General features: G+C 40.5%; 1 protein-coding gene across 2 annotated transcripts in view; it reads right to left on the bottom strand.

Annotated features, from left to right (window-relative positions):
- wipi1 (WD repeat domain, phosphoinositide interacting 1) overlaps positions 1–23906 on the bottom strand; it is a 34483-nt gene that overhangs the window by 3504 nt on the left and 7073 nt on the right. The window contains exons 4-13 of one of the 2 annotated variants that reach the window (XM_017713731.1): positions 19886–20055; positions 14296–14392; positions 14108–14205; positions 13400–13492; positions 9839–9909; positions 9053–9160; positions 8229–8393; positions 6525–6632; positions 5696–5811; positions 4190–4290 (exon numbers count right to left, since the gene is read on the bottom strand). In XM_017713731.1, coding sequence (XP_017569220.1) covers positions 4190–4290; positions 5696–5811; positions 6525–6632; positions 8229–8393; positions 9053–9160; positions 9839–9909; positions 13400–13492; positions 14108–14205; positions 14296–14392; positions 19886–20055 — 1127 coding nt within the window. The remainder of the gene's footprint in view (positions 1–4189; positions 4291–5695; positions 5812–6524; positions 6633–8228; positions 8394–9052; positions 9161–9838; positions 9910–13399; positions 13493–14107; positions 14206–14295; positions 14393–19885; positions 20056–23906) is intronic. The other variant, XM_037544805.1, reaches the window with a different exon arrangement.

Raw genomic sequence — 23906 nt, 5'->3', positions numbered from 1 at the left:
TCAGTTAAATTAATGTAATCTTGTTTAACTAATGAAATGTAACCTTTGAAAATTAACTGACAAATGCTAATGTGAAGACCTGGTTCAAATGGAGAACTTCCACAATGGAGGAAATACTCATTTTCTAAGCACAAACCTTTTAACATTTCATCCCCACTGACTATGACTAAGGACAGTCTGTCACACGCACAAATAAATGTGCAGTCATTTGGGTGTGTTGAGTGTGTTACTATCTTTACTTTTGTGGTTTTACTGTAAGTAGCAGGCAAGGTAGCCAGCTTGCTAACTGTGATGTTAACTCCTTGGCTAACTGCAGCTGCACACAAGTCACCCAAATGCCACCAACCATACCAGTTATCTACACTTTGAAAAAAATGGTTCTTCAAGCGTTTTTTATAGTTCTGTATAGGGCCTCTATATAGCAACCAAAAGGGTTCTTCTATTGTTACAAGCTTGACATCGTCACACTAGATGAACCCTTATGGATGCTATATAGAACCCTTTTCAAAAAGGTTCTATACAGAACCATCTACAACACACTCTGAAGAACTCTTTCACTCTTTTAGTCATGCAAAAGGATTCTTTGAGTGCTTATGGTTCTATGTAGAACTGTTTTTTAACTAAAGAAACCTTGAAGAACCATCTTTTTTAAAAGGGAAACTTTTTGGCTAAAACGTTGGGTGCAGAATTGTGTTCTTGTATGTATGCAATCATCTTATTTAGCTGTTTTTTTGTGTTGCTACTGCCCTGCTAGCAAAACCAGCACATAACAACATGGCAAATACAGCATATGTTGTGTTTTGGATGCTGGTACGCTGGTCAACCATGACCATGTTAGGTGATCAGCTAGACCAGCACCAGATCAGAATAAACCTGCTTAGACCAGCATGGCATTCATGCTGTTCTGTGCTAGTTCAGCAGAGTGTTTATGGTTAGCGAGTTAGCTAGCTTGATGACTACATCAACATTGGGGATTTGCTTCAATGCCTATCTTTTGAAACAGCCTGGTGTCAGGCGACACAAAGCAAACTGACTGGCCTTTAGTGTCTTGTGTGCACGTGTACGTGTTTGGGAACGCTCATGCCCACAGGCCAAGGGTTTACTAATCTCTGCCATGAAGCCACACCAAAGTCTGACTACTCTGTCAGCATTAGCTACAACACCTTCAGCACACATGCTAATGATCATGTAATGCTTCTATAATGAAAACAAACACAAATGACAGGAAAGAACAGTGGTGTTTGAGTGAGGACTCAGGGCCGGAGGCTCAATATTACTGAAATCAAATCCTTGCACAACTGCACCAGACTAAGAAACACAAAAGAGGAACGATAAATGAAAAAGATTTGACCCAAAATACGTCCCTGCTAAATACTCTTTAAATGGGGAGTCCACTGACTTTTAAAAAATTCTGAAAAGATGTAAACAGAGAGATTCAGGGTGGTTTGGTGTGAAATGGTTCAGACGTCTTTACAGTGGTAGTGATAGGAACCAGGGGTCGCCGTGACTACAACACAAATATGCACATTTTAATTACTAACCAGAATCACCACAGAGCCTACACAAGTCTTCTGAGTTTATATGGAATGTTGACGATGGAAAATAGTGGAAAATCTGAAGTAATAAGTTTTCTTTGGGGATTATTTTGCCTCACAACAGCTTGCATGTATCCCTGCACCATGTCTCAGACATCAGCCAGTGAATTCATCACCACTTCATTTCTGTGAGGGAGCTTTTAGAGATGGATGTCTGGTTCCTATTAGCACCACTGTGAACAGTTCTAAGAGCTACGTTTCTCTAGAATTCTGAAAAAATCTGTGGATTTTCCCTTTCAGGACATTACAACCTGTTTGTGGTGCCTGTTGACAACATAAAAATAGCTAGGGTGCCCCTTGTGGACATAATAATAATGCTAGAGCTTTGAGAATTTTGATTCTACAGTTCAGCTTATTTGAGTTCAGCTTGAGGCAAAAAAAAAAAAAAAAAAAGGCACAGTATTTGCCATTCAAGGTGAGTAAGTAAATAAAATGGATCAGTGTCACGGGTTCATGACATGGAAAAAAAAAAAGAGATGAAAATGAGAGTGATGGTCTGTCATACAACATGCAGATGAGGTGAAGGACTCTGTGTGGGTTAAACTGACTTCTTTGTCTCATCTATTTACACAGAAATGACTCATCTCACTCTTAGTGGTTGGAATTAACCAGACTGGACTGACGGATGATATGACGGATATGATATGACGGATGATATGAGCTTTGTGTCTCTTTCTAGAGCTTCCGTATGGTTGCTGGTAGTGCCTACTGTCACTATTTTGTCTATTATAAGCAGTTAATTTTTATTTACACATCATCACTGTCATGTTAAAACCTATTATGGTTGTCTTTTGTTTTGTTTTTAACATTAATAAATGATCCAGAAACACCTGGAATAAAGCCGTTACATTATTGTACATGAAACTTTAGCAGAGTTTCCGTTTCTGAGACAAGAGGCTGTGACAGTGATGACATGGTAGTGTCATATAATACATTAATAAAGGTGTAATAAGCCTTGCTGCATAACTGAATTAAAACAAAGACATTTAAAGGGACACTCCAGCCAAAACAGAAATTGCAACCATTGCTGCACCTGCCGCAAACATGCTTATTCACAACCTCTGGCAGTGCTGCACTATATCTAGAGCGAGATTTTTAGGTTTAAATACTAGAAAAACCCAAATCTGATTATGTATTTTGAAGGTAGAAGGAACACTAATGAAGCTACAGCTGCTCTGGGATGGATTTTTAAAGATGGGCCTGCTTTGATAAAGGTAGATAAAGATTTTTTTTGTCATTAGACAGACAACAACAAAACAAAGCTAATGTTACCAAGGTTATCTAGAGCTTACCTGACTGACTATACTCTTAAAATAGATGGTTCTTCAAAGGTTCTTTAGCAAAAACATTGTTCTATATGGAACCATGAGTGCTTAAAGATCCTTTTGCATGATTAATGGCTTCTTTGCATCACAGATTGACAGAAAGTTTGCATTATATAGAACCTTTTTAAAAAGGGTACTTTTACTGTCATAAGCTTGACATCGTCATAATAAAAGAACCCTTCTGGGTGCTATGTAGAACCCTTTTCAAAAGGCTTCTATATACCATCTACAGCACATTCTCCATCAATCTGAAGGACCATTTCACCAAGCAAAAAGCCTTTAATCATGCAAAGTGTTCTTTAGTACTTCTGGTTCTATGTAGAACCATTTTCATAAAGAAAGAATCCCTTGAAGGATTATGTTTTTCAAGAGAGCAGATATCGTAGCTCAGTTTGGATAAAAAAAAAAAACAACTTGTCTCTATTGTTAATTTTGTGAAAAAAAAGACTGAATTGCTTGTGTTCTTTACCCTTTCGTTCATTATACTAATGACAACTTGGCTGTATTTATTAGGCTATAGCTCAGCAGCTAGACTAGCAGTCAGGATTGGGTGACACCACAGGGATTCCCAATGGCTGTGATGTATTTGCATGATGCATGCTGGGAATTGTAGTGAAAGAACACTAATGGACAAACTGATACAATACTGTGAATTCTGTCAATCTAATGGGGCTGGGGGATACAACACTGAGCTAAAGAATACTGCATATCATGTCAACAGACACATTAAACTCTGTTTTAGGCCAGAATGCCCTTTAAGTCATTTAGTCATAAGTAAATGTCAATTTTGACAATTTCATAACATTGCTGAAGGTTTTACACTAAATTAAGTCCTGTGCTGCTTTTAATTGATTTAAACGTGCATGTCATTTGCACTTTAATAAACTGTATTACATTAACACAATCACTACCAACAGCATTTAACCTGAAGGATGCTGAATTGTGCTGATGAAATATGTTTCACTAATCTGGAAATGATGAACTGAGTGAACTACAGCGCTGTGCCTGTCTGTGCTGTGTAGTAGGGAGTAATCCAGCTCCTAAACTGCCAAAACGGGTTCAATAGCACAAAGATTATCGTAAGGTGGTAGAGCGAGTAGTCCTCACTAACAGTTTAGGAGGATCTCAACACTGGTCAGGCATGTGTGTGTGTATGCTTGTGTTGATCAGCCAGTGCACTGGCACAGCAGGACGACCCTCAGGACACTGGCTGCTGCAATCTGTATCCTGCGGCTCGGACAGTGATGGTTAGCGATTCTGAATGCTCACTGGAGGAAACTCCGTCTCGTCGTCCAGACACACAGGTCCAGCTGCAAACTCGTGTTCGGGAATCACCTCCCCCTTACTCACCCCGCCGTCCTCAGAGTAACCTGAGAGAAAGTTTACATCATAAATGTTCATTTTTACTTTGTTTTATTTAAACTGTACAATTATTTTCAAATGGTTTCATTCCAGAACTCATTCAACCTTCATGATTTTTCTTTCTTATCTATAAACAGTTATATTTATATTATTCTAAACTTTATAGATTCACTCGTAAGAGGCCCTGAATATTCTGTAATAACTCTCGCTAGGGCAAATCAATCTGAACCAAACAACGCCCAATGTGCTCCTCAGCATATGGAGCTCTCAACTAGTGGGGATACAGGAAAAACATCCAACGTGAAATTACTGCTATTCCACCGTCTTGCTTGCCGATACGTTCAGGAAGACACAGTGCCACGTCAAAATGTGTCTGTTAGAAACTGGAGACCACTTCCAGCATCGCGTGTGAAGGCATGTAGCAGATTTTTTTCTTTTGGTTCAGATTGCTTCATCCTAACGGGAGTGTCATCATGGAGCAGTGGAAGAGAATTCCAGTAGCAGCCTGTGCAGCTCTGGTGAATTCCATGCTCAAGAGGGTTCAGGCAGTGCTAGATAACAATGGTGGTCACACAAAATATTGATTCTTTGAACACAATTTGGACATGTTCACTGTGAAGTGTACTCACTTGTGTTGCCAGCTATTTAGACATTAATGGCTGTGTGTTGAGTTCTTTTCAGAGGACAGTAAATCTGTTCTGCTATACAAGCTGCACACTGACTACTTTAAGTTATATCCAAGTTTCATTTATATAGTGTTGTCTATGCAAAGTATACGCCTTCTCTTGTAAAGTACCATTTTGTTGATACTTGTTTTTGGGACATTATGTAAGATATTATAACATATACAATACATACACATACATACAGATTTTATATATATATATATATATATATATATATATATATATATAAGTATAAGTAATTTTAGAGCATTGCTACTGGTCCATTTGTCATAAAATTTTCACATGATATACAGCATTTTGAAATTACACTTGTCATATATACTTAGATATTTATAAAAATGAATAAAAAAATACTCTACATTCTACACTATATATTCATTGCTGGGATAACCTCATATTGAATTGCTCTAAAATGGTATCTTTACAGAAGCAGGAAAATAAAAAACCTTTAATGTGCTTTAACAAAACTTTATTTATATTTACTTTATATTTATTTGGAGCATTTCTGTGGGTTCATTCTTCATAGTGTTCACAAGATGTAAGCATGTTTTCAAACGATGTAAAAACAAAATAAACAAAAAGGTTCAGAGGTTTTGTAAAGCCAGTGAGGATATATTCTGTGCAAACTTTGGCACCTTCTTTTGAAATTTGAAGTTCCTCACTGTCGCTTTTTAACAAAGTTGATTAAGGTGATCCCACTTTTTTTCCCACTGTGATGTCTAACTACCTGTTAGAGTGGCAGATACGGGTCCAGACGTGGGAACGGTGGCAGCGGTGGCAGCATAGGACTGTGGAGCAGCAGAGACACCAGCTTCATCTCGGTCTTCGTCTGAGCCAAACAACCTGCAGACAAACAATGACTCACATACACTGTACAGCACAGCTATTCAGACCCAAACCTGCAGGGAGATGCATCAGTTTACAAACCCAGGCAGAGCTAGAACCAGATCTACACCTCTGATTTGGGTACAAAGGGTTCTGTACAGCACCAAAAAGGGTTCTGCTACTGCAACAAGATTGACATTGTAACAGTTAAAAAGCAGTCTGGACTGAAACACTCCTTATAACTTCAGCAAGAGAAGGCACACCTAACGCTGTGGGCTGAATAGGAGGACAAATGTAAAGAATAAATTTTTGTTTTTTATGACAATTCAAAACAGGCTGTTTTTGCTTTGTTTCCATAAATAGACTGAGGTGTGTATAATGTGTTTTGAAACTTGAACAGTGTTCACGTAATGTATGAAACCCTTTTGTTTCAAAAAAGCAAAGAAAATTCATTAACACCGCTTTAACACAGCTGATTTCAGAGAAAACGCTGGAGGAGCAGGTGGCTACAAACCTTTGGACATGACAAAAAAAATCGTAAATCTAACTTGTGCCTCTCAAATCCTGTGACATAACCAAGCTGAGTTAATTTATCATGTAATTATCAGAGCCTACATGAGTGAAGGGCACTGAAGCAGGACTGACTGTAAACTGACTGAGTGCAGTGCAATGTCTTGTTAAAGGTAATCATTAACACACATTTCCTTTTTTTTTCCCCAGAGAAGTCTCACCTGTGCGTCTGTACCAGTGTGCATTCACCCCCATCCTGAGGGTCAATGTTGTAGATAAAGAGCTGCCCGTTGGATGAGGCCACAAGCAGCCGTGGAAGCTTCTGGATTCTGAATTAAGAAGTAAACACAAAATCTTTACTGCACAGTCCATTGTGAAAGCCAAGAAAAAATGACACAATCCCTCTTCTATCTCAACTTGATCAGCCAAGACGTGTTTGGTGTCTAAAGTTCAGTGGAAAGCACTGAAGCTATGAGGCTAATGAAGCTAATAAGTAAAGGGTAACTTATAGCCCACCAATGGTTGACAGTACATCACAGCTACTGCAGTAGTTACCATCCTAAAGCCTGAATTTTTTCTGTGTTTATAGCTAACTGTATATCATACAGTGCCAGAAACCACAAAAACAAGTCTATTAGAGATTACTGATAAACTCCAAATGGTTTAAGGTGCAGTACATTTTGCTACAATGCTAATAGTATCTACAAAGTGTTTGTTAACTACACTATATGGCAAAAAGTACCTAATTGCTGAGTTTTAGCCATATCCATTCCTAACAGTGTATAAAATCAAATGCATAGCCATGTATTGACAAACACTGGCAGTAGAACGGGTCACACTAGAAAAGCTCAGCAACTTTAAATGTGGTACTGTCATAGCACGCCAGTTCATGGGATTCCTGCCCTGCTAGATCTGCTCCACTGCCCCGCGATGGACTGGCAACCTGTCTAGGGTGTACCCTTCCTTCTGCCCGATGACAGCTGGGATAGGCTCCAGAATGGCCTACCACTCACTACAAAGCTCCAAACTCCCTCTGGAAGCAACATAAGCACAAAAACTGTGCATGAGGAGCTTCACGAAATGGGTTACCATTTCAAGGCTAAGATCACTATGCGCAATGCCAAGCGTCAGCTGGAGTGGTGTAAAGCACCGCCACTGGAATCTGCAGCAGTGGAAACGTGTTCTCTGGAGTGATAAATCAGCTTCTCTGTCAGTCTGATGATGAATCTGGGTTTCGTGGATGCCAGGAGAACACATTACCTACCGCAATGCAGAGCCAACAGTAAAGTTTGGTGGAGGAGGGATAATGAGCTGGGCTGTTTTTCAGGATGATATTAAAGCTACAGCACAAAGACATTTTACATAAGTATATGCTTCCAGTTTTGTGTCAGCAGTTTGGGGAAGAGCCTTTCCTGTTCCAGCATGACTGAGCCCCCGAGCACAAAGCAACTCCATAAAGACATGCAGTGACCAGTTTGGTGTGGAGGAACTCCAGTGGCCCTCACAGACCCCTCACCTCAACCCCACTGAACACCTTTGGTATGAATTAGAATGGAGATTGAGAGCCAGACGCCCTTGTCCAACATCAGTTTCTGACCTCACAAATGCTCTTTTGACTGAATGGGAACAAATTCCCACACTCTCCAAAATCTTGCAGAAAGCTTCCCAGAAGAGTGGACAAGCTCCAACAAGCCCTTTTGGCCACACTGTTTACATTAGCCTTGTAGCTCCAGTACTAAAACTAAAGAAGCGAATTTTAGACACCAAACATGTCTTGGCAGATATACCACATATCATGCTGGTTGACCAGCATACTTTAACATCCAAAACACATCAGCTGTATTTGGGAGGGTGTGTGTGTGTTCAATGTGTTTGGTTGATGCTCTGGTAGGTCAGAGTGTGTGTCAGTGTGTGTTATCACTCACGTTGCAAGTGTGCAAACATTTTTCTGGCCGGCCGTGTGCAGACGGACGGTGGCGAATGCTCGGTCTTGACTCATCATTCCAGAAACCTGCGCTGGGAGGTAGCTGCTGGCTGCTGTAAACATCTTCCCCATGTACGCTGACCAAGTCGGGGTCTCCTCCTCACCACTACAAGCACACATACAGATATATATACAAATAATATACAGATGCACTGACAGTATCTATCTATCTATCTATCTATCTATCTAAATATAATATGCATTGTCGCCGTCCAAAAAAAGGGACCATATCTCCATTTTTGTCTGAGATTTTTTGACACCATTTCATTCAGCAGCTGCAATGTGTGAAAATTTCATAATAACTGGACCAACAGAAATGCTCCAAAATCACTTGTAATAAACCTCTTTACATTAACTTACATTAAATGTTAACAATATTTTTGCATGTTTTGGAGATTCCTTTGGACAGCAACAATATGGGACATTAGTTTTCATTTAACCATTTCCTGCCAATTTAATAAATGTACATGATGTATGTGTATGTATGTGGGTATCTAAACTGCTTCCACAGCTTCAGAAAAGCTAACAATATATAAAAAATAATAATAAATCTTTGAACTGTATATGCATTTATTTGCACTTATTATAATGATATATGACACTTTTGCAAGCATAAACACAATTACTGCCAAGATAAATGGTTTAAAACAATGTGCTCAGGTGCCTTTTGCACAGCACTGCATACATAAAACATATGGGACATAGAGGTAAGTATAAAAACAGGCCCGTGTGTGTATTAGAATATCTCTTGTCATTTCCTCTCACCTTGGGCCGTGCTGCTCTAATTTGAAAATGTGCACGGTTTCCGTGTTGCTGGAGGCGCAGAGGAACTGAGCATCTGGGCTGAAGGACAGAGAGCTAATGTTCACATACCTGCAGAAAGAAACACACACACATGCAGTCATGCTGTAATGCACAGATAAAAGGGGGGGGGGGGTCTGGGGGGACATCCTACCCACCCACCCAGAGAGAGCGAGGCCAATTATGCTCTCTTGGACTCCCGGCTACGGATGGCTGTAGCATCACCAGGGATCAAACTCGCTTTCTCCTGATGACAGGGAGACAACACTTAGATGGCCGCGCCACTCAGAAGCCTAGAAACCTCAATTTAAATTTAAAAAGCTGTTTCTCTTACTGTGCCTTTAAGACAGACATATAGAGGGGATACTTATGACATCACAACCATGGTTAATTAAAAAAAAACAGACCGTTGATGTAACTTAGTGTCCATATGTGGACGGGGAATCAAGTGGTACATTTTGAAGCTATAACAATGTTTACACAGTACATACAACTCTGGTTTGTGCCCTTTGATATATGTAAATGACATGGGTGTGACATCACAACCACAATGAACTCAAAACCAGTTGTTTCCTGCAGCTTAGTTTCTATAAACAGACAGGAGAGTGAACAGCACATGGTGAAATTTATCAAAAAGGAAAGGAGAATTTGGCTTCCACAGTAACTTAAGCACTTTAAAATGTTAGATCACACCGAGCAGAACGTGATGATGTGTGTATCCCCGTGTTATTGCGTGTGTTTTATTCCGACCTCTTCATTCCTCGGCGAAACTCGAACAGGCGAAGACCTTCTGGAATGGAGAACACTCGAATTACAGTGCCCTGAAAAACACAGGTAGAGGACATTAATCAGTCCAGGTGAGCGAGTGCGTGAGTGGGTATGGGAATGTTCTGACTGCTGTGAAACGAACTACAGGTCACCTACACAATGCAGCTTGACACATATCAGCTTTTCTGTACAAGCACAAAAGTCTGTTTACTTCTCACTAGTGTCTTGATGCATTTCAGTACATTCTGTACATATGCTCTCCATTTTGTTCCTGATGTTTATTTTTGGCAAAAAAAAAAATTTGTATCTCCAACTCAGTTTTTCAGTTTTTCACAGAATTTGAAAATACCTGTTGTTCTTTACATTGTGTGTAAATTTTATTATGAATGGACCAAAAGAAATGGCCAAGAATGACTTGGAAAAAATTCTGGTTCCATTGACTTACATTAAAAGTAAAGCAAAAAAGTATGTTTTTCTTTTTCCTGCAAAGTTACCATTTTGGAGATCTGAGGTTTCTACTGAAACAGGTCAGTTAAAACTATTTACAAAAACAATGAAGTATCTGTTTAAACACAAGACATTAATAGAGATAGCAATAAGCTCAATAAATACATCACCATTTACAGAGTAATTTCTACTGGGAGGCATCTGTCCTAAACCCAAACCCCAAAATTTACTTCTGAACAGAATTCTTAGATTTTCTTTGCATTTTACTCAATGTTAATTGATTTCTTTTAAACTAAAGTTGATCATGAGTTGAAGTGTGGAACATTAAGAATATTCATATGTTCTGCAGTTCTGTATTTTTCATGTATTTTAATGTAAAATATGATTTTCTGTGTGAATAGTTGTTCAAAGCTGTGTTTGTACTTGTGTTTTTGAGCTCAAATCAAATTTTCCCAGCTGAAACAGTTACTACTGAAACATTTGGTAAAGTCTGGGTAAAGATATAAGAGCCCTAGCCAAAAGACAGGAACAGGCCCCCTGGATATACATTTTTACAGTAGTTCAGGGTTCCTGAGTGGAGAACCGTGCTGAACTGTGCAAAAATGACATGCTGACAAGTGAAACTGTCGCATAACTAAATTGTCAATAAATCGAATATTTCTCATGTTTAGACTGTTGTAAGAAAATCATAATGTTACTTAAACAGCTCATATCTCATTATTTCCGGAGGCCTACATATACTATTTGTTTGCTTTTTTGTAGCAAAAGAGTCATAATGTTTTTTCATGAAATCAAAGGAATCTATTGAAAACAGGCTGATTTTGCAGCTGAGTTTCCGTATGACTGTATGGACTGAGGGGTGAGAGGCATGTGTTGAAACTTTTTACAAACTCCATTAATCTCTTTTATTTCCAAAAATTAAGGGAAATTTGCTTTTCCATGCTAACTGATTTCTACACATTTTTATTTAAATAGTATTATTGAGCGAAATTATATTACTATTATGGCAGATATTTTTCCCAAGAAACATGCTTTAAACAAACAAACATAATGATGTTTTATCTAGTGAGATTATTTCCATCCATCCATCCATCCATCCATTTTCTAAGCCGCTTCTCCGTCAGGGTCGCGGGGGAGATCATTTCACTTTAGAAAATTACTAAAGTAATAAATAACATACATAGCAAATAATAATAACGATCACAAATATCAGCTATTTTTCCACTGCATATGTTGCAGGATAGGTTACTGAACATCAGCTCATACATAGTTAGTTGCTTTCCATTCTGAAGGCAGCTGCCTAACCAGCCACTGCCTTCACAGGCGGCTCTTATTGGGCAGCATTTTAACTGAGGAACTAAGGAACCTTAATAAGCGTCGCATTTGGGACAGCGCTTCAGAGCCATCATACGTCATAATGTTCACTGCGCTGTTCACGTTTCGTCTGTTTACTCAGTCGCTCATTAGTTTACATTCCCCTCCAACTAAAGGTGGATCATCTCAGTGTAAACTGTCGGCTCTGAATCTGCAGCTGTGTTCCTGCATCGACACTGCTGTGGAAATTTGTGTATGAAGAACAGGTTGATTTAAGGAGTCATATGTATCGTTATATGCTCAACTCAGCAGCCCAGATAAACACAGATAATCATGACTATTAGTTTATAAATAATTTCAATTCATTCTGTCCTCATCCACCTTAATGAACCTGCTTTATTTCTAACACACAAAGATAAACAGTAATCCATCCATCCAGTTTCTAAGCCGCTTCTCAATCAGGGTCGCGGGGTGGGGGTGCTGGAGCCTATCCCAGCAGTCTTCAGGCGGAAGGCAGGATACACCCTGGACAGGTCGCCAGTCCATCGCAGGGCATAAACAGTAATGTTACATTTAATTCTGTACTAAAATGCACTCAGAAAAACGGATCCCACTCAACCTGTTAAGCAGCTAATATGCATTTTATTTTATGCATTCTCATCTGATTCATGAGCTCCTAGTCTGAACTTTAGCCGTCAACTTTCACCTCACACTTCTGTGACTGTGGTAAGTTCAGCAACACAAGACAAGCGGAGCAGCAAAAATAAGCTTCTGTATAATTTATTTAAAAACTGTTTTATTTCTGAGCTTCTCCATAAGTTAAAGTGTTTATCATCGTTCAGGGAGAACATCAGTCTATGGCACTGGTCCCGCTGTGTTTTCACCCAAAAAACGCTCGGCAAGTCCAGCTGCCTTCGGTCATTCAGTGCAGTTTTCTCCCCCTGACCGCTCCTATTCCTCAGCCCCTCAGACAGCCGCTCCTCTTCCTCGGCCCCTCAGACAACCGCTCCTCTTCCTCGGCCCCTCAGACAGCCGCTCCTCTTCCTCTGCCCCTCAGACAGCCGCTCCTCTTCCTCGGCCCCTCAGACAGCCGCTCCTCTTCCTCGGCCCCTCAGACAGCCGCGCCTCTTCCTCGGCGCCTCAGGCAGCCGCGGCTCTTCCTCAGCCCCCCAGACAGCTGCTTCTCTTCCTCAGCACCTCAGACAGCCGCGCCTCTTCCTCGGCGCCTCAGACAGCCGCGCCTCTTCCTCAGCGCCTCAGACAGCCGCTCCTCTTCCTCAATGCCTCAGACAGCCGCTCCTCTTCCTCAACGCCTTAGACAGGCGCTCCTCTTCCTCAGCCCCCCAGACAGCCGCTTCATCTGCCATGCTGATCAGACCGGAATGATGGAACTCTAGGCCGGTGAACAGTATTGTGGGATTGCCTTCACCGACAAGGATACAAGCAACCCTGTCTTCAGATTTGGTCAAAGTAAGGCACCTCAGAAGGCAGCTGCCTTATGCTGCCTTCCGAATGGGACAGCACTTTTCTTTCAAGCGTGCAAATGCTGCCTTAGAATGCTGCCTACTTAGACAGCTGCCTTCCACTTGGAACACACCAAATATCTCATTTATGTTGTCATGGGGCTCTCTGATCATAGGGGGCCCTAAGCAGCTGCCTATTTTCACCTAGTGCAAAGACCACCCCTGGAGATGCTGCCTGAAAAGAAATGTGCTTTGTGCTACTTTGTGCAAGTAATCCATACAAATCAATACTGAACTGAACTGAAATGACTCCACTCACCCTCTCGGAGGCGCTGGCGAGTTTGGTTCCTGAGGCGTTAAAGGTGATGGCGGCAAGCGGGCTGTCATGAGCGGGGATCATGGTGACGGTGTTCTGAGAGAGAGGAGAAGAAGCAGCTTTACAGTCGGAATGCTGGTACACAACACGACTGGCCTCACACACACACACGGCAGGTGAGGAGCTCACACTGACCATAACACAAGAAAGTAAAGAGCAGGCTATATATATATATTCCATATTCCAAGCCTTCATAAATAAATGCACACACCAATTTGGTTTTAAGGTCCAGCTGTGTACCTTCCATATGTTTTTCCCAGAGAAAAAATTAAATATTTACACCTTTTCATAATCTAATGTTTCAAAACAGAACAGTAACACAAAAAGGCTTGAGTTAGACAGGGTGTGTGTTAAAATACATAACTGTGAATATGGTACAACTATGTTCTCTAAATAAAGGTACTGAAGAGGAACGCTAGAGGGTCCCACCCGAGTGACGACTACAGTTACAGTATAGTTTGTTTTTCCTGAGAATCTACATTTATTTACATTCTGCCTTAACAAAATAGAATAAATCAAGCTCTGGATTAAAAGGGGATTTTGAGTGATGGTTTGATTTTTTGGCCCAGAGCAGATTTGAACCAAGTGATCACTCCGCCTACTGGATCATTATGTCTTCAGGAAGCTGATGTAATGTGTTTGGCTCAGTACCAGATTGTTGGCGTCATAGATGATGATTTCTCCGATGGTGGCGCTGCCAGGATATGCCAGGTAGGAGTTGGAATGGTTTATAGAGAGAGCACAGAGACCTGCAGAAACAGTGTGCCAAACAGAGGTGAAACACAGCATTAAGAACATCTACAGCACATAAACCGGTCCATGCCTGTCATCTGTCTCACCTGAGGGGTTTGGTGGTGTGTTCAGAAGAGTCTTTAGGAGCTTCATATCTTTTATATTGTGGATGTAGACGGATTCTTCCAGACAAACAATCAGCCTCTGCAGCGTAACACACACAGAAACACACAGAGATACTGTAAACTGAATAACTAAAAATCCACTCTCTGTCCACTGGAAAATACAGGAGGCAGCCCTAATGCTGAGTTTTGTTGGTGTTTTGTTGGCCTCAGCAGACTTTTGAGGAAAATATCTAATTGCGATATTTCTGATCAATTGTAATTATGATTTAAATATGATCATTTTCAATAAATTACACTTTATTCCCTAAAGAAGACCAGAACAACCAGTTTTTCAGAGCTGAAAACCGAAGGAGCCACCAACTCTATGTTATTATTAGATCAAAATTCCCCACTTAAACTAGTTAAGACAATGCTGAATAATGTAGGATATTAATAAAATCTCATTTTGATATAAAAACTATCAATAATTCAGTCCTTGCGAAAGCCGACAGCACTCTTAGGTGTGCTCCTGCTCATGTGTGGGGCACTGGTGCCCTCTGCTGGTTGATTCTAATAATTTTGAATCATTTGTCCTTAGAAAAAATATTGATAATGGCTTAAAAATCACTAAAAGCTGTAACTTTTGTGAAATGTTTATTAAGCAGCTGCAAATACAGTACAAAATTAAACTGAACTACAAAACCTATTGCTCACTGCTGGCACTGCCTTGTGGGGTTTGTGTTAGTAATGTCATCAGTGCATTTTGGAAAATACTCTGTAAAAACCCTGGATTTCTGTCTTTATGCCCATCAAATCATTTAAAACACTGACAAAGTGTCAAACATTATGTGCAGCATCTTCAATTCACTGTTAGCTTAGGCTTTCCATACAAACAGCAGGGGGTGCTCTGACCTCTCTCATTCCTTATGCTGCTATATATAACACACAAACTGTACTCCATGTGCAATACGTGTAAAATATCTCTACAAAGATTACTTTTCTATTTATAATGTTTATAGTGTTAATTCATCTTCATTCCCATGTATAATACACAATATTTCATGTGGAATATGGGTTTTCTACACACACATATATATTCTTCTTTCGGCTGCTCCCTTTAGGTGTCGCCACAACGGATCATCTGCCTCCATCTTGCCCTATCCACTGCCTCCTCTACTTTTACACCAACCATCTCCATGTCCACTTTCACTACATCCATAAACCTCTGAGGTCTACCTCTTCTCCTTCTACCCAGTAGCTCCATCTCCAACATTCTTTGACCAATATATCCACTCTTCCTCCTCAACACATGTCCAAACCATCTCAACCTGGCCTCTCTGGCTTTATCTCCAAACTGCTCCACCTTCACTGTCCCTCTGATCTGCTCATTTCTAATCTTGTCCATCCTTGTCACTCCCAACGAAAATCTCAGCATCTTCATCTCCGCCACCTCCAGCTCAGCCTCCTGTCTTTTAGACAGAGCCACAGTCTCCAAACCATACATCATAGCAGGACGCACTACTGTCTTGTAAACCTTCCCTTTCACTCCTGCTGCTATCCTTTTGTCACACATCAGCCCTGACACCCGTCTCCACTCACTCCTTCCTGCCTGCACCCTCTTCTTCACCTCTTTTCTACACTGTCCATTGCTCTGGATGGTTGACCCAAGATATTTGAAGTCATCACACACACACACAAAACATTATACTGCCAAAAGTATTCACTCACCCATCCAAATCATTGCATTCAGATGTTCCAATCACTTCCATGGCCACAGGTGTATAAAACCAAGCACCTAGGCCTGCAGACTGCTTCTACATACATTAGTGAAAGAATAGGTCGCTCTCAGGAGCTCAGTGAATTCCAGCATGGTTCCGTGATGGGATGCCACCTGTGCAACAAGTCCAGTCGTGAAATTTCCTTACTACTAAATATTCCACAGTCAACTGTCAGTGGTATTATAACAAAGTGGAAGCGATTGGAAATGACAGCAACTCGGCCACGAAGTGGTCGGCCACATAAAATGACAGATTGGGGTCAGCAGATGATGAGGCGCATAGTGTGCAGAGGTCGCCAACTTTCTGCAGTCAATCACTACAGACCTCCAAACTTCATGTGGCCTTCAGATTAGCTCAAGAACAGTATAGAGAGCTTCAAGCCTTACATCACCAAGCACAATGTAAAGCGTCTAATGCAGTGATATAAAGTACCAGCACTGGACTGGAGACGAGTTCTCTGGAGTGATGATTCACGCTGGCAATCCAATGGACTAGTCTGGGTTTGGGGGTTGCCAGGAGAACGGTACTTGTCTGGCTGCGTTGTGCTAAGCGTAAAGTTTGGTGGAGGGGGGGTTATGGTGTGGGGTTGTTTTTCAGGAGCTGGGCTCTGCCCCTCGTTCCAGTGAAAGGAACTCTTAATGCCTCAGCAGACCAAGAGATTTTGGGCAATTTCATGCTCCCAACTTTGTGGGAACAGTTTGGTGACGGCCCCTTCCTGTTTCAACATGACTGTGCACCACTGCACAAAGCAAGGTCCATAAAGACACTGATGAGCGGGTTTGGTGTGGGAAAAACTTGACTGGCCTGCACAGAGTCCTGACCTCAACCTGATAGAACACCTTTGGGATGAATAAGTGCAGAGACTGCGAGCCAGGCCTTCTCGTCCAACATCAGTGCCTGACCTCACAAATGTGCTTCTGGAAGAATGGTTCCATAAACACACTCCTAAACCTTTATCAAAAGCCTTCCCAGAGTAGTTGAAGCTGTTATAGCTGCAAAGGGTGGGCCGACATTATATAAAACCCAACTCAAGTTCATATGCTTATGAAGGCAGACGAGCAAATACTTTTGACAATATAGTGTATATTTATGTATCTTTTTTTTTCTTTCCCATTTGTTTTCATGAAGCTATGTTTTGATATGTATATGTATGTTTACATGTGAATGTGTTTTTCTTTTGTTCTTTTTTTTTAACGTACTCTCTGAAAACTTGATTGGGTCAATTGTTTGCAAAAAAATATCACAAAAGTTCCCAAAATATCACAAAACATCTCAATGTGAGTTTTGTTTAAGGTTCAGGTTTTGATGTGAAAATGTGCTACAGCTACCGGCATTATTTTGGATTTTTACACAAATTTTCTCCACTATTTTAGTCGTGTCAAGAATCTGGATCAGTATCAGTATCACAATCGCATTATTTTGCCAAGGAATCAGTCTTGGTGAGTCACAAATGCATGACATGAACACACTGAGCAGACCAGACAAACACAGACTGATAACAAGCACTAAATAACAAGCATTAAACTAAAGGGGAAGTAAAATAAAATAAAACACAGTAAATAGAATATAGAATAAGAATAATGTGAAGACACAGCCACAGTGTGAAAGGAGCTCAGGAAATGTGACCTATCTTCACCAACCAGATACGAATGTCTGTACGTATGCAGGTCAAGTGGATAAGTACTACAAAACATACTATAATAACTGTTATATACAGAATATCAGTGGTGGACAGTAACTAAGTAAATGTAATTGGTTTCTGTACTTAAGTAGTTTTTTTGTGTATCTGTACTGAAGTTTTTCCATTTTGGGCGACTTTTTACTTTCACTCCACTACATTCCAGAGTCTAATATCTGACTTTTTCCTCCACTACATTTTGAGAAATCTGTCCTTCCTTTTGGTTTCTGTGTGTATAAAAACGTAACATGTCAAAATGAAAGAAGCGCAAAGCAAGAACACCAATCAGGGCACAGCGGTCACTTTGTTTTGACCTTGTTTTGACCTGTTGGTCATACTGATCCAGTGCAGCACATGATTCAATGTCAGCGCAGCAGGATAACATTTTGGGAGAGTCTATTCAACATAAATGATGAACTAACCTAACTTTGTGTTAATAGAGCACAATATAGAAATATGGACACATATGCAGTCGTGACTGACGTGGCTTTTTTCTGAATTTATACAAACACTTCCATTTTATAGTAAATTAGTTTGGGCTGGTTTATGTTTATGAACAGAGACCTACAGATCAACATAGTAAAGGAGCTCATTTGTGATCCTGAGTTTAAAGCCAGTTTTAATTAAACTTAAACTTGTAACTAAGTTGTAAATTAATCTTAAACTGAAACTTTGCTTGTTTGTAAAAGTGATTTCAGAGCCACTCGGTTCTCCCTGATGGAAACTGTTTACCTTCAGTGTTTTGTGCTTATGATCATTTTAATAGACGTCAGCGTCACTAATTAATGACGTTCTATTAAAAGACTGGTTTACCAAGAGAGACACTGGAGGATTTTCACCTAAAATGAGTTCATGAAGCGAGTCTAGTTATAAAAATGATAACAGGACATTAGAGTCATAATTAATCTTATAGTACTTTTACTTTCGATACTTAAGTACATTTGAAGACAAATACTTTAGTGCTTTTACTCAAGTGGAGGTCTAAAGGGAGGAACTGCTACTTTTACTGGAGTAATATTTTACCTTGAGTATCTCTACTTTAACTCAAGTACATGATTTGTGTACTTCGTCCACCACTGCAAAATATTAGAGTCATGCCAACATTTGTAAACATTTACTTTGCACAGTAGTGAAAATAATGATTATGCTACACGAGCTATACTGTAATCCAGGAGGGAGGTTTGTTGGTTCAGTAGAAGTTAATTCCACCTGTTAACATGATATCCCTCTACCACTCGAGGCTACCCAGTTGGGAGGGTGTGGGCGAGCATGTTCTTCCACACATGGAAATATGTGAAGCTTCACCACATCTTTTAGAACTGCTGCAAATGCAACATCACTACACTCACTACCTCAACACGCTATTTTGTTACTGTGCCTTTAAGACTTTTGTGAATGAGTGTGGTTCTGATCGGCTGCCCTGTATAGTGTTTGCTTCAACAAGCAGACTGGATTGAAACACTCCTTATAACTTCAGCAGTGGTTGGGGCTAAACTGCTATATGCTGAAAAGGTGGGAGTGTGTTTTTGTGAAATCACATAAACAATGAATTCGAAACAGGCTTATTTTCTATATATGGACTGGAGAGTGAACTGCATGTTTTGAAAGTTTAGCAATGTATATCAACTACATCACCAATTCAGATTCCATGATACACGCGCTTTAATACAAATATACAGGTAGTTTGGTACAGTGCAGGTGCCCTCTGTCAGGGTTGCCAGGTTCTTGCTACTTCCTCCAAAATGGGCTACTTGTGGGTGGCTTTAATTTTGCTGGCCCTGGCAACCCTGCCCATCAGAGAAATCCTGAAAATATAGCAAGATCTGTGGACAATCAGGTGATGGCCAGGGTAAACCAGGTAGAGATATATAAACTTAATGAAACTGACAATTGGAGCTCATTGCAGTTGTGCTGCACTTTGCTCAGCTAGGAGTATCACAGCGTTGTGATGTCACTGGTTGTGAATTGCTAGCCAATCTCAGCGTACGAGGGGCGGGGCTTTAATGCATACAAAAATAGTCCAAATGTTAACATATTAAAATGAAACAGAAAACTGAAAAAAATAAACTGAAAATTTTGGGGTGAGAAGAAAAACTGGATAACTGGATTTTTGTCTGAACGGTCTGGGTGGCTGTACCTGTCGGTTGAGGCGTACGGCGAGGATGGTGTTGGAGTAGCTGTAGTTGCAGATTTCGGTGCCTTTCTTAAAGTGGTAGACGTTCATGCGGCGCGGCATGGCCTGGCTGACCACCACCACCAGACTGCTGGAGAACAGACGCTCCACGATGTACACGTCCGGACTTTCTGCTAAGGGACGCAAGTAAAACACACCCGGAGACAAATCAAATTAGCCTAAAACACAAACAAACACAGCAACACCACAGACAAACAAATACACCCAAAGACAAATGTGAGCTCACTCTGCATGCTCTCGACCTCAGCAGTGATTGAGTACAGTCTGAGAGGCTCATTTAACATTACAGTTCACAACTAGCATCAAAACGTTGTCACAATAAACAATGTGTATGAATTTATTTAGGTTTTCTGAGGTTCGATGAATTGGGACCAACAAAAAAAGACCCAGGAGTGACAAATACAAGGGTTTTTATAACCTCACTGCACTGCAGTAAATCCACCAGTGATGCTCTTTTTAATGAAACTTGCACTTGTTCTTTAAAGGACTTTTATTATGAAAAACTTCCCTTCCTTGTTTTTTTTTTTTTAATTAGTGTTTGATTTACTATGTAAACATTGCTAAAGTTTCAAAAATGTACTACTCAATCCATGCATGTAAATTACACTGCAAAAACAGCCGGTTTTTAATTATTTGCTTTTGTGATGTCATGAAGGACAGCATTTTTACATATCTCCATCCATTCAGCCTAAAGCTCCGCCTATCCTCGATAAAGTTTCAGGGCTGCTTTCAGAACAGAGGTCATTTACAGACAGTCATATGAAAAAGTTTTGGGTCAAATTTCATGATGATTAGTGAGACATTGTGAGAGTCTGCAAATTTTAATACACATTTACCGATACTGTATATCATTCTTAAAAACACAGTAACAAAACCAGCCTGTTCAATTCTAAGGATTAAAGAGATGTTGAGAAATGATCATGTAGAAAATGAGTTTTGATTTTTTTATTAGGCATTTATATTTGGCAAATCTGTTGTCGATTCGTACATTCTGACATCTAAACCCTGTGTCTCCTCCTCGCATCCTCAGAGGAAGCATCTAAGACCTGATGGATCAAGGAAAAGCAAACAAGGACACACAATTAAAAGGTATGAGAAGCATCTAAGGCCCAAACCCATTTCACCCCTTGCCCCTACCACTGAGCCCTCAGCCGTCCGTTCTGTGCATTCGCATCTAGGATTAGCATGTCCTGATTCTTGTTGAGACAGAAGGGGAGGGCAAAGTGTTTGGGCTACACGACCCTCCACATGTTTTTCAGAGGCACAATCCAAACAGAGTGTTATGACAAATGATGGTTGTGCAAGAGACCAAAAGAAACCCACAAATTTTCTGTTAAAGGTTTTACAACAACCAGCAAACCCCCCCCCCCTCCTTGAAGGCCTATGATGCCCTAAATGTAACTAAAGCCCAGCAGTGAGGAGCTAAACGTTACCCTCCTCTGCTGTCACTGCAGACTGGCAAGGTCACCTACAGAGCAGTGCTAGTAGCTGTTAATGAAGTAATGCTCTTTTTATTTGAGGGTCCCATTTCAGAGGGAAGATTTAAACCACTACCCAGTAATTCAGTTCTAGGGTGTATGATTGAAATATTAAGATAATGTTATTAGTCTCACATTGGGAGTGATCAACCATCTGCCTTTAACCCATCCATGCAGTGAAACACCACATATACACTAGTGAATGCACACACTAGGGGGCAGTAAGCACACTTGCGGTGGGTAAGGTGTCTTGCTCAGGTGCACCTTAGTCATGTACTGTCGGCTCAGGGGATCGAACCAGCTACCTTCCAGTCACAGGGCTGGTCCCCTAACCTCCAGCCCATGACTGCCCCATAAAAGGCTTTTTTTTCTGGGAATCGTTGCTCGGCTAAGAGCAACAATAAGAAATGGGATTGGGCCCAAGTATTACTCTTTAGGCCTCCAGTAACAGACACAAGCTCTATTTGACCAGATGGCTGTTTTACTTCTCATAAGAAGTAAAAATAATAAGGAAAAAAAGTCGTTTCCTGTGACTTGCATGTTCTTGGAAAACAAACTGAGCTAAATCTGGCAAGACCCTGCTGAGTGATGAACAAACTCTACCAGAGATAAGTTTACAGCAAAGGACGATGATGCTTAAGTCAGTGATAGAGCTCAGACTGAAAGATCAATCATTTTATATCAATACTGCAATTTGTAGGAGTCCGTTTTTCAAATAGCGAGAGCTACAGTTTCAATTGTAACCCACATCATATCATTAAAGCTGTATCATTAATGTTGTCTTAACCAGTTATAAGTAGGGAATTTTAACCTGATAACATGGGGCTTGTGAGCCGCCTGTAGACGAGTTAGACCAATCCATGAGCTGTGACATCACAACCACAACTAACTGGCAGTCTGGCTCACATTCAGTGTCCAAACCTCAAGCCAGGAAACGTAGATTTAGCCAAAAAACAAAAAACAAAAAAAAAAAAAAAACAGGCTTGGACTTTAATTTATAAACAATAATTGCAATTTAAGTCACAGTCTGAAAAAAATCACAATTAGATATTTTCCCAATAACATTCATCCCTTGACGGAGCACGTCACTTCAACAACCACAGTAACTTCACTCCACCATGCTAAAAAGCTAATTAAACTAACCCGACAGCCCAGCTAAAAGTCAAACTCCTCATTTTCCCAAAATGTAGTAGAACATGCAAGAGATACTTGGGGTCTGATGTGTGCTATTGTTTTAGTGCTGGAGCTATGAAACTAATGTAGCTACCAAATAATGAAAGCTATTGCTAACACCATTTCGCATGGTGCTAACTGCATGACTAAAGGCCTCAAAATGTGTGCAGCTGTTCAGTAACTCCAACAAATTGATTATGTGGTTTCTGACTCTGTCTGTGTGACTCACTGTTGTCCATAAACATGGACTAAAGCATGTTAGCATAGCTAAAAACAGTAAAAGCCACTTGGAAGACTAAGTTCTGTCTGTATTTTTGTACATAACAGTGTCAGAAACCACAGAAGCAAGTCTACACTGTTAGCACCATGCTAACTGATAGAGTATAAGCTTCTATTACTTGTTAGCCACATTAGCCTCATGTCCGAAGGCAGAGTGCTCTAGTGAGGAAAGTCAAATCCAAAAGAATCGATTCTTAACTCAAAGGCGTGTTTGAGTCGGGGGTGACTCTAGGCCCCATGAGTCAAACACGAGGACACAATCCTCTCTAGCCCATGAAAGCATTTAATTTTCTGTTAATATTAGCCTGTTTCACAATGTGCTGCACTACAGCCCCCAGCATGCACCACAATGTAATGTGCTCTGAGTCTTCTACCCCAACAACAGTCTATGGAACAGCGGTTACATCTCAGGTCTACACAATTCTACACAATTCCACACATCATATCACTAAACATACTAACTGCATTTCAATTGCAGTTCAACCAACAAACACTGACCGTCAGCTCAGCAGCTCAGAAACTGAGCCCAGGTATTAATGAACCTGCAGTAAAGAAAAGATGGCAGGTGTCTGATTCAAGCAAACAGGTAGGTTAAAAAGACTGAGCTCCTGGAGACGTTTACATTTATAATATCTCAAATATTCATTTAGTATTTCAAAGTCGATTACAAGTGCCTGTATTTTACTGCTGATGTTTTTTTTCATATTTTGAATAAACAGTGGCCAGTTTGGGTTACAGCTCAGCATTAATTAAAAATGAAATAACAACATCTTTTTCTGGCCCACAGATTTGTTGAGATTTTTTTAATACGGCCCCTTTAGTGCTTGAGTTTGACACCCCCGCTCTAGGCCAATGACTCTGAGAATCAGACTGTTTGGAGTCAAAATTTCTGAACCACCTTAAATGGTGCTGCAGTTCCATTCTGGAACCTTTGTGCCATTGAGGTAAATGCTGCATCATTTAAGGTAGAAAGGAAAAGCTGAATGAGATGGCAAATACGAAGTCAACTGCAGCCTCGCAAAATGAGGAACTAG

The sequence above is a fragment of the Pygocentrus nattereri genome, chromosome 14 (genome assembly GCF_015220715.1).
Source record: "Pygocentrus nattereri isolate fPygNat1 chromosome 14, fPygNat1.pri, whole genome shotgun sequence".
Classification (NCBI taxonomy): domain Eukaryota; kingdom Metazoa; phylum Chordata; class Actinopteri; order Characiformes; family Serrasalmidae; genus Pygocentrus; species Pygocentrus nattereri.
Note: the sequence above shows the minus strand (reverse complement) of the source record. Positions and strands in the feature narration are given on the sequence as shown.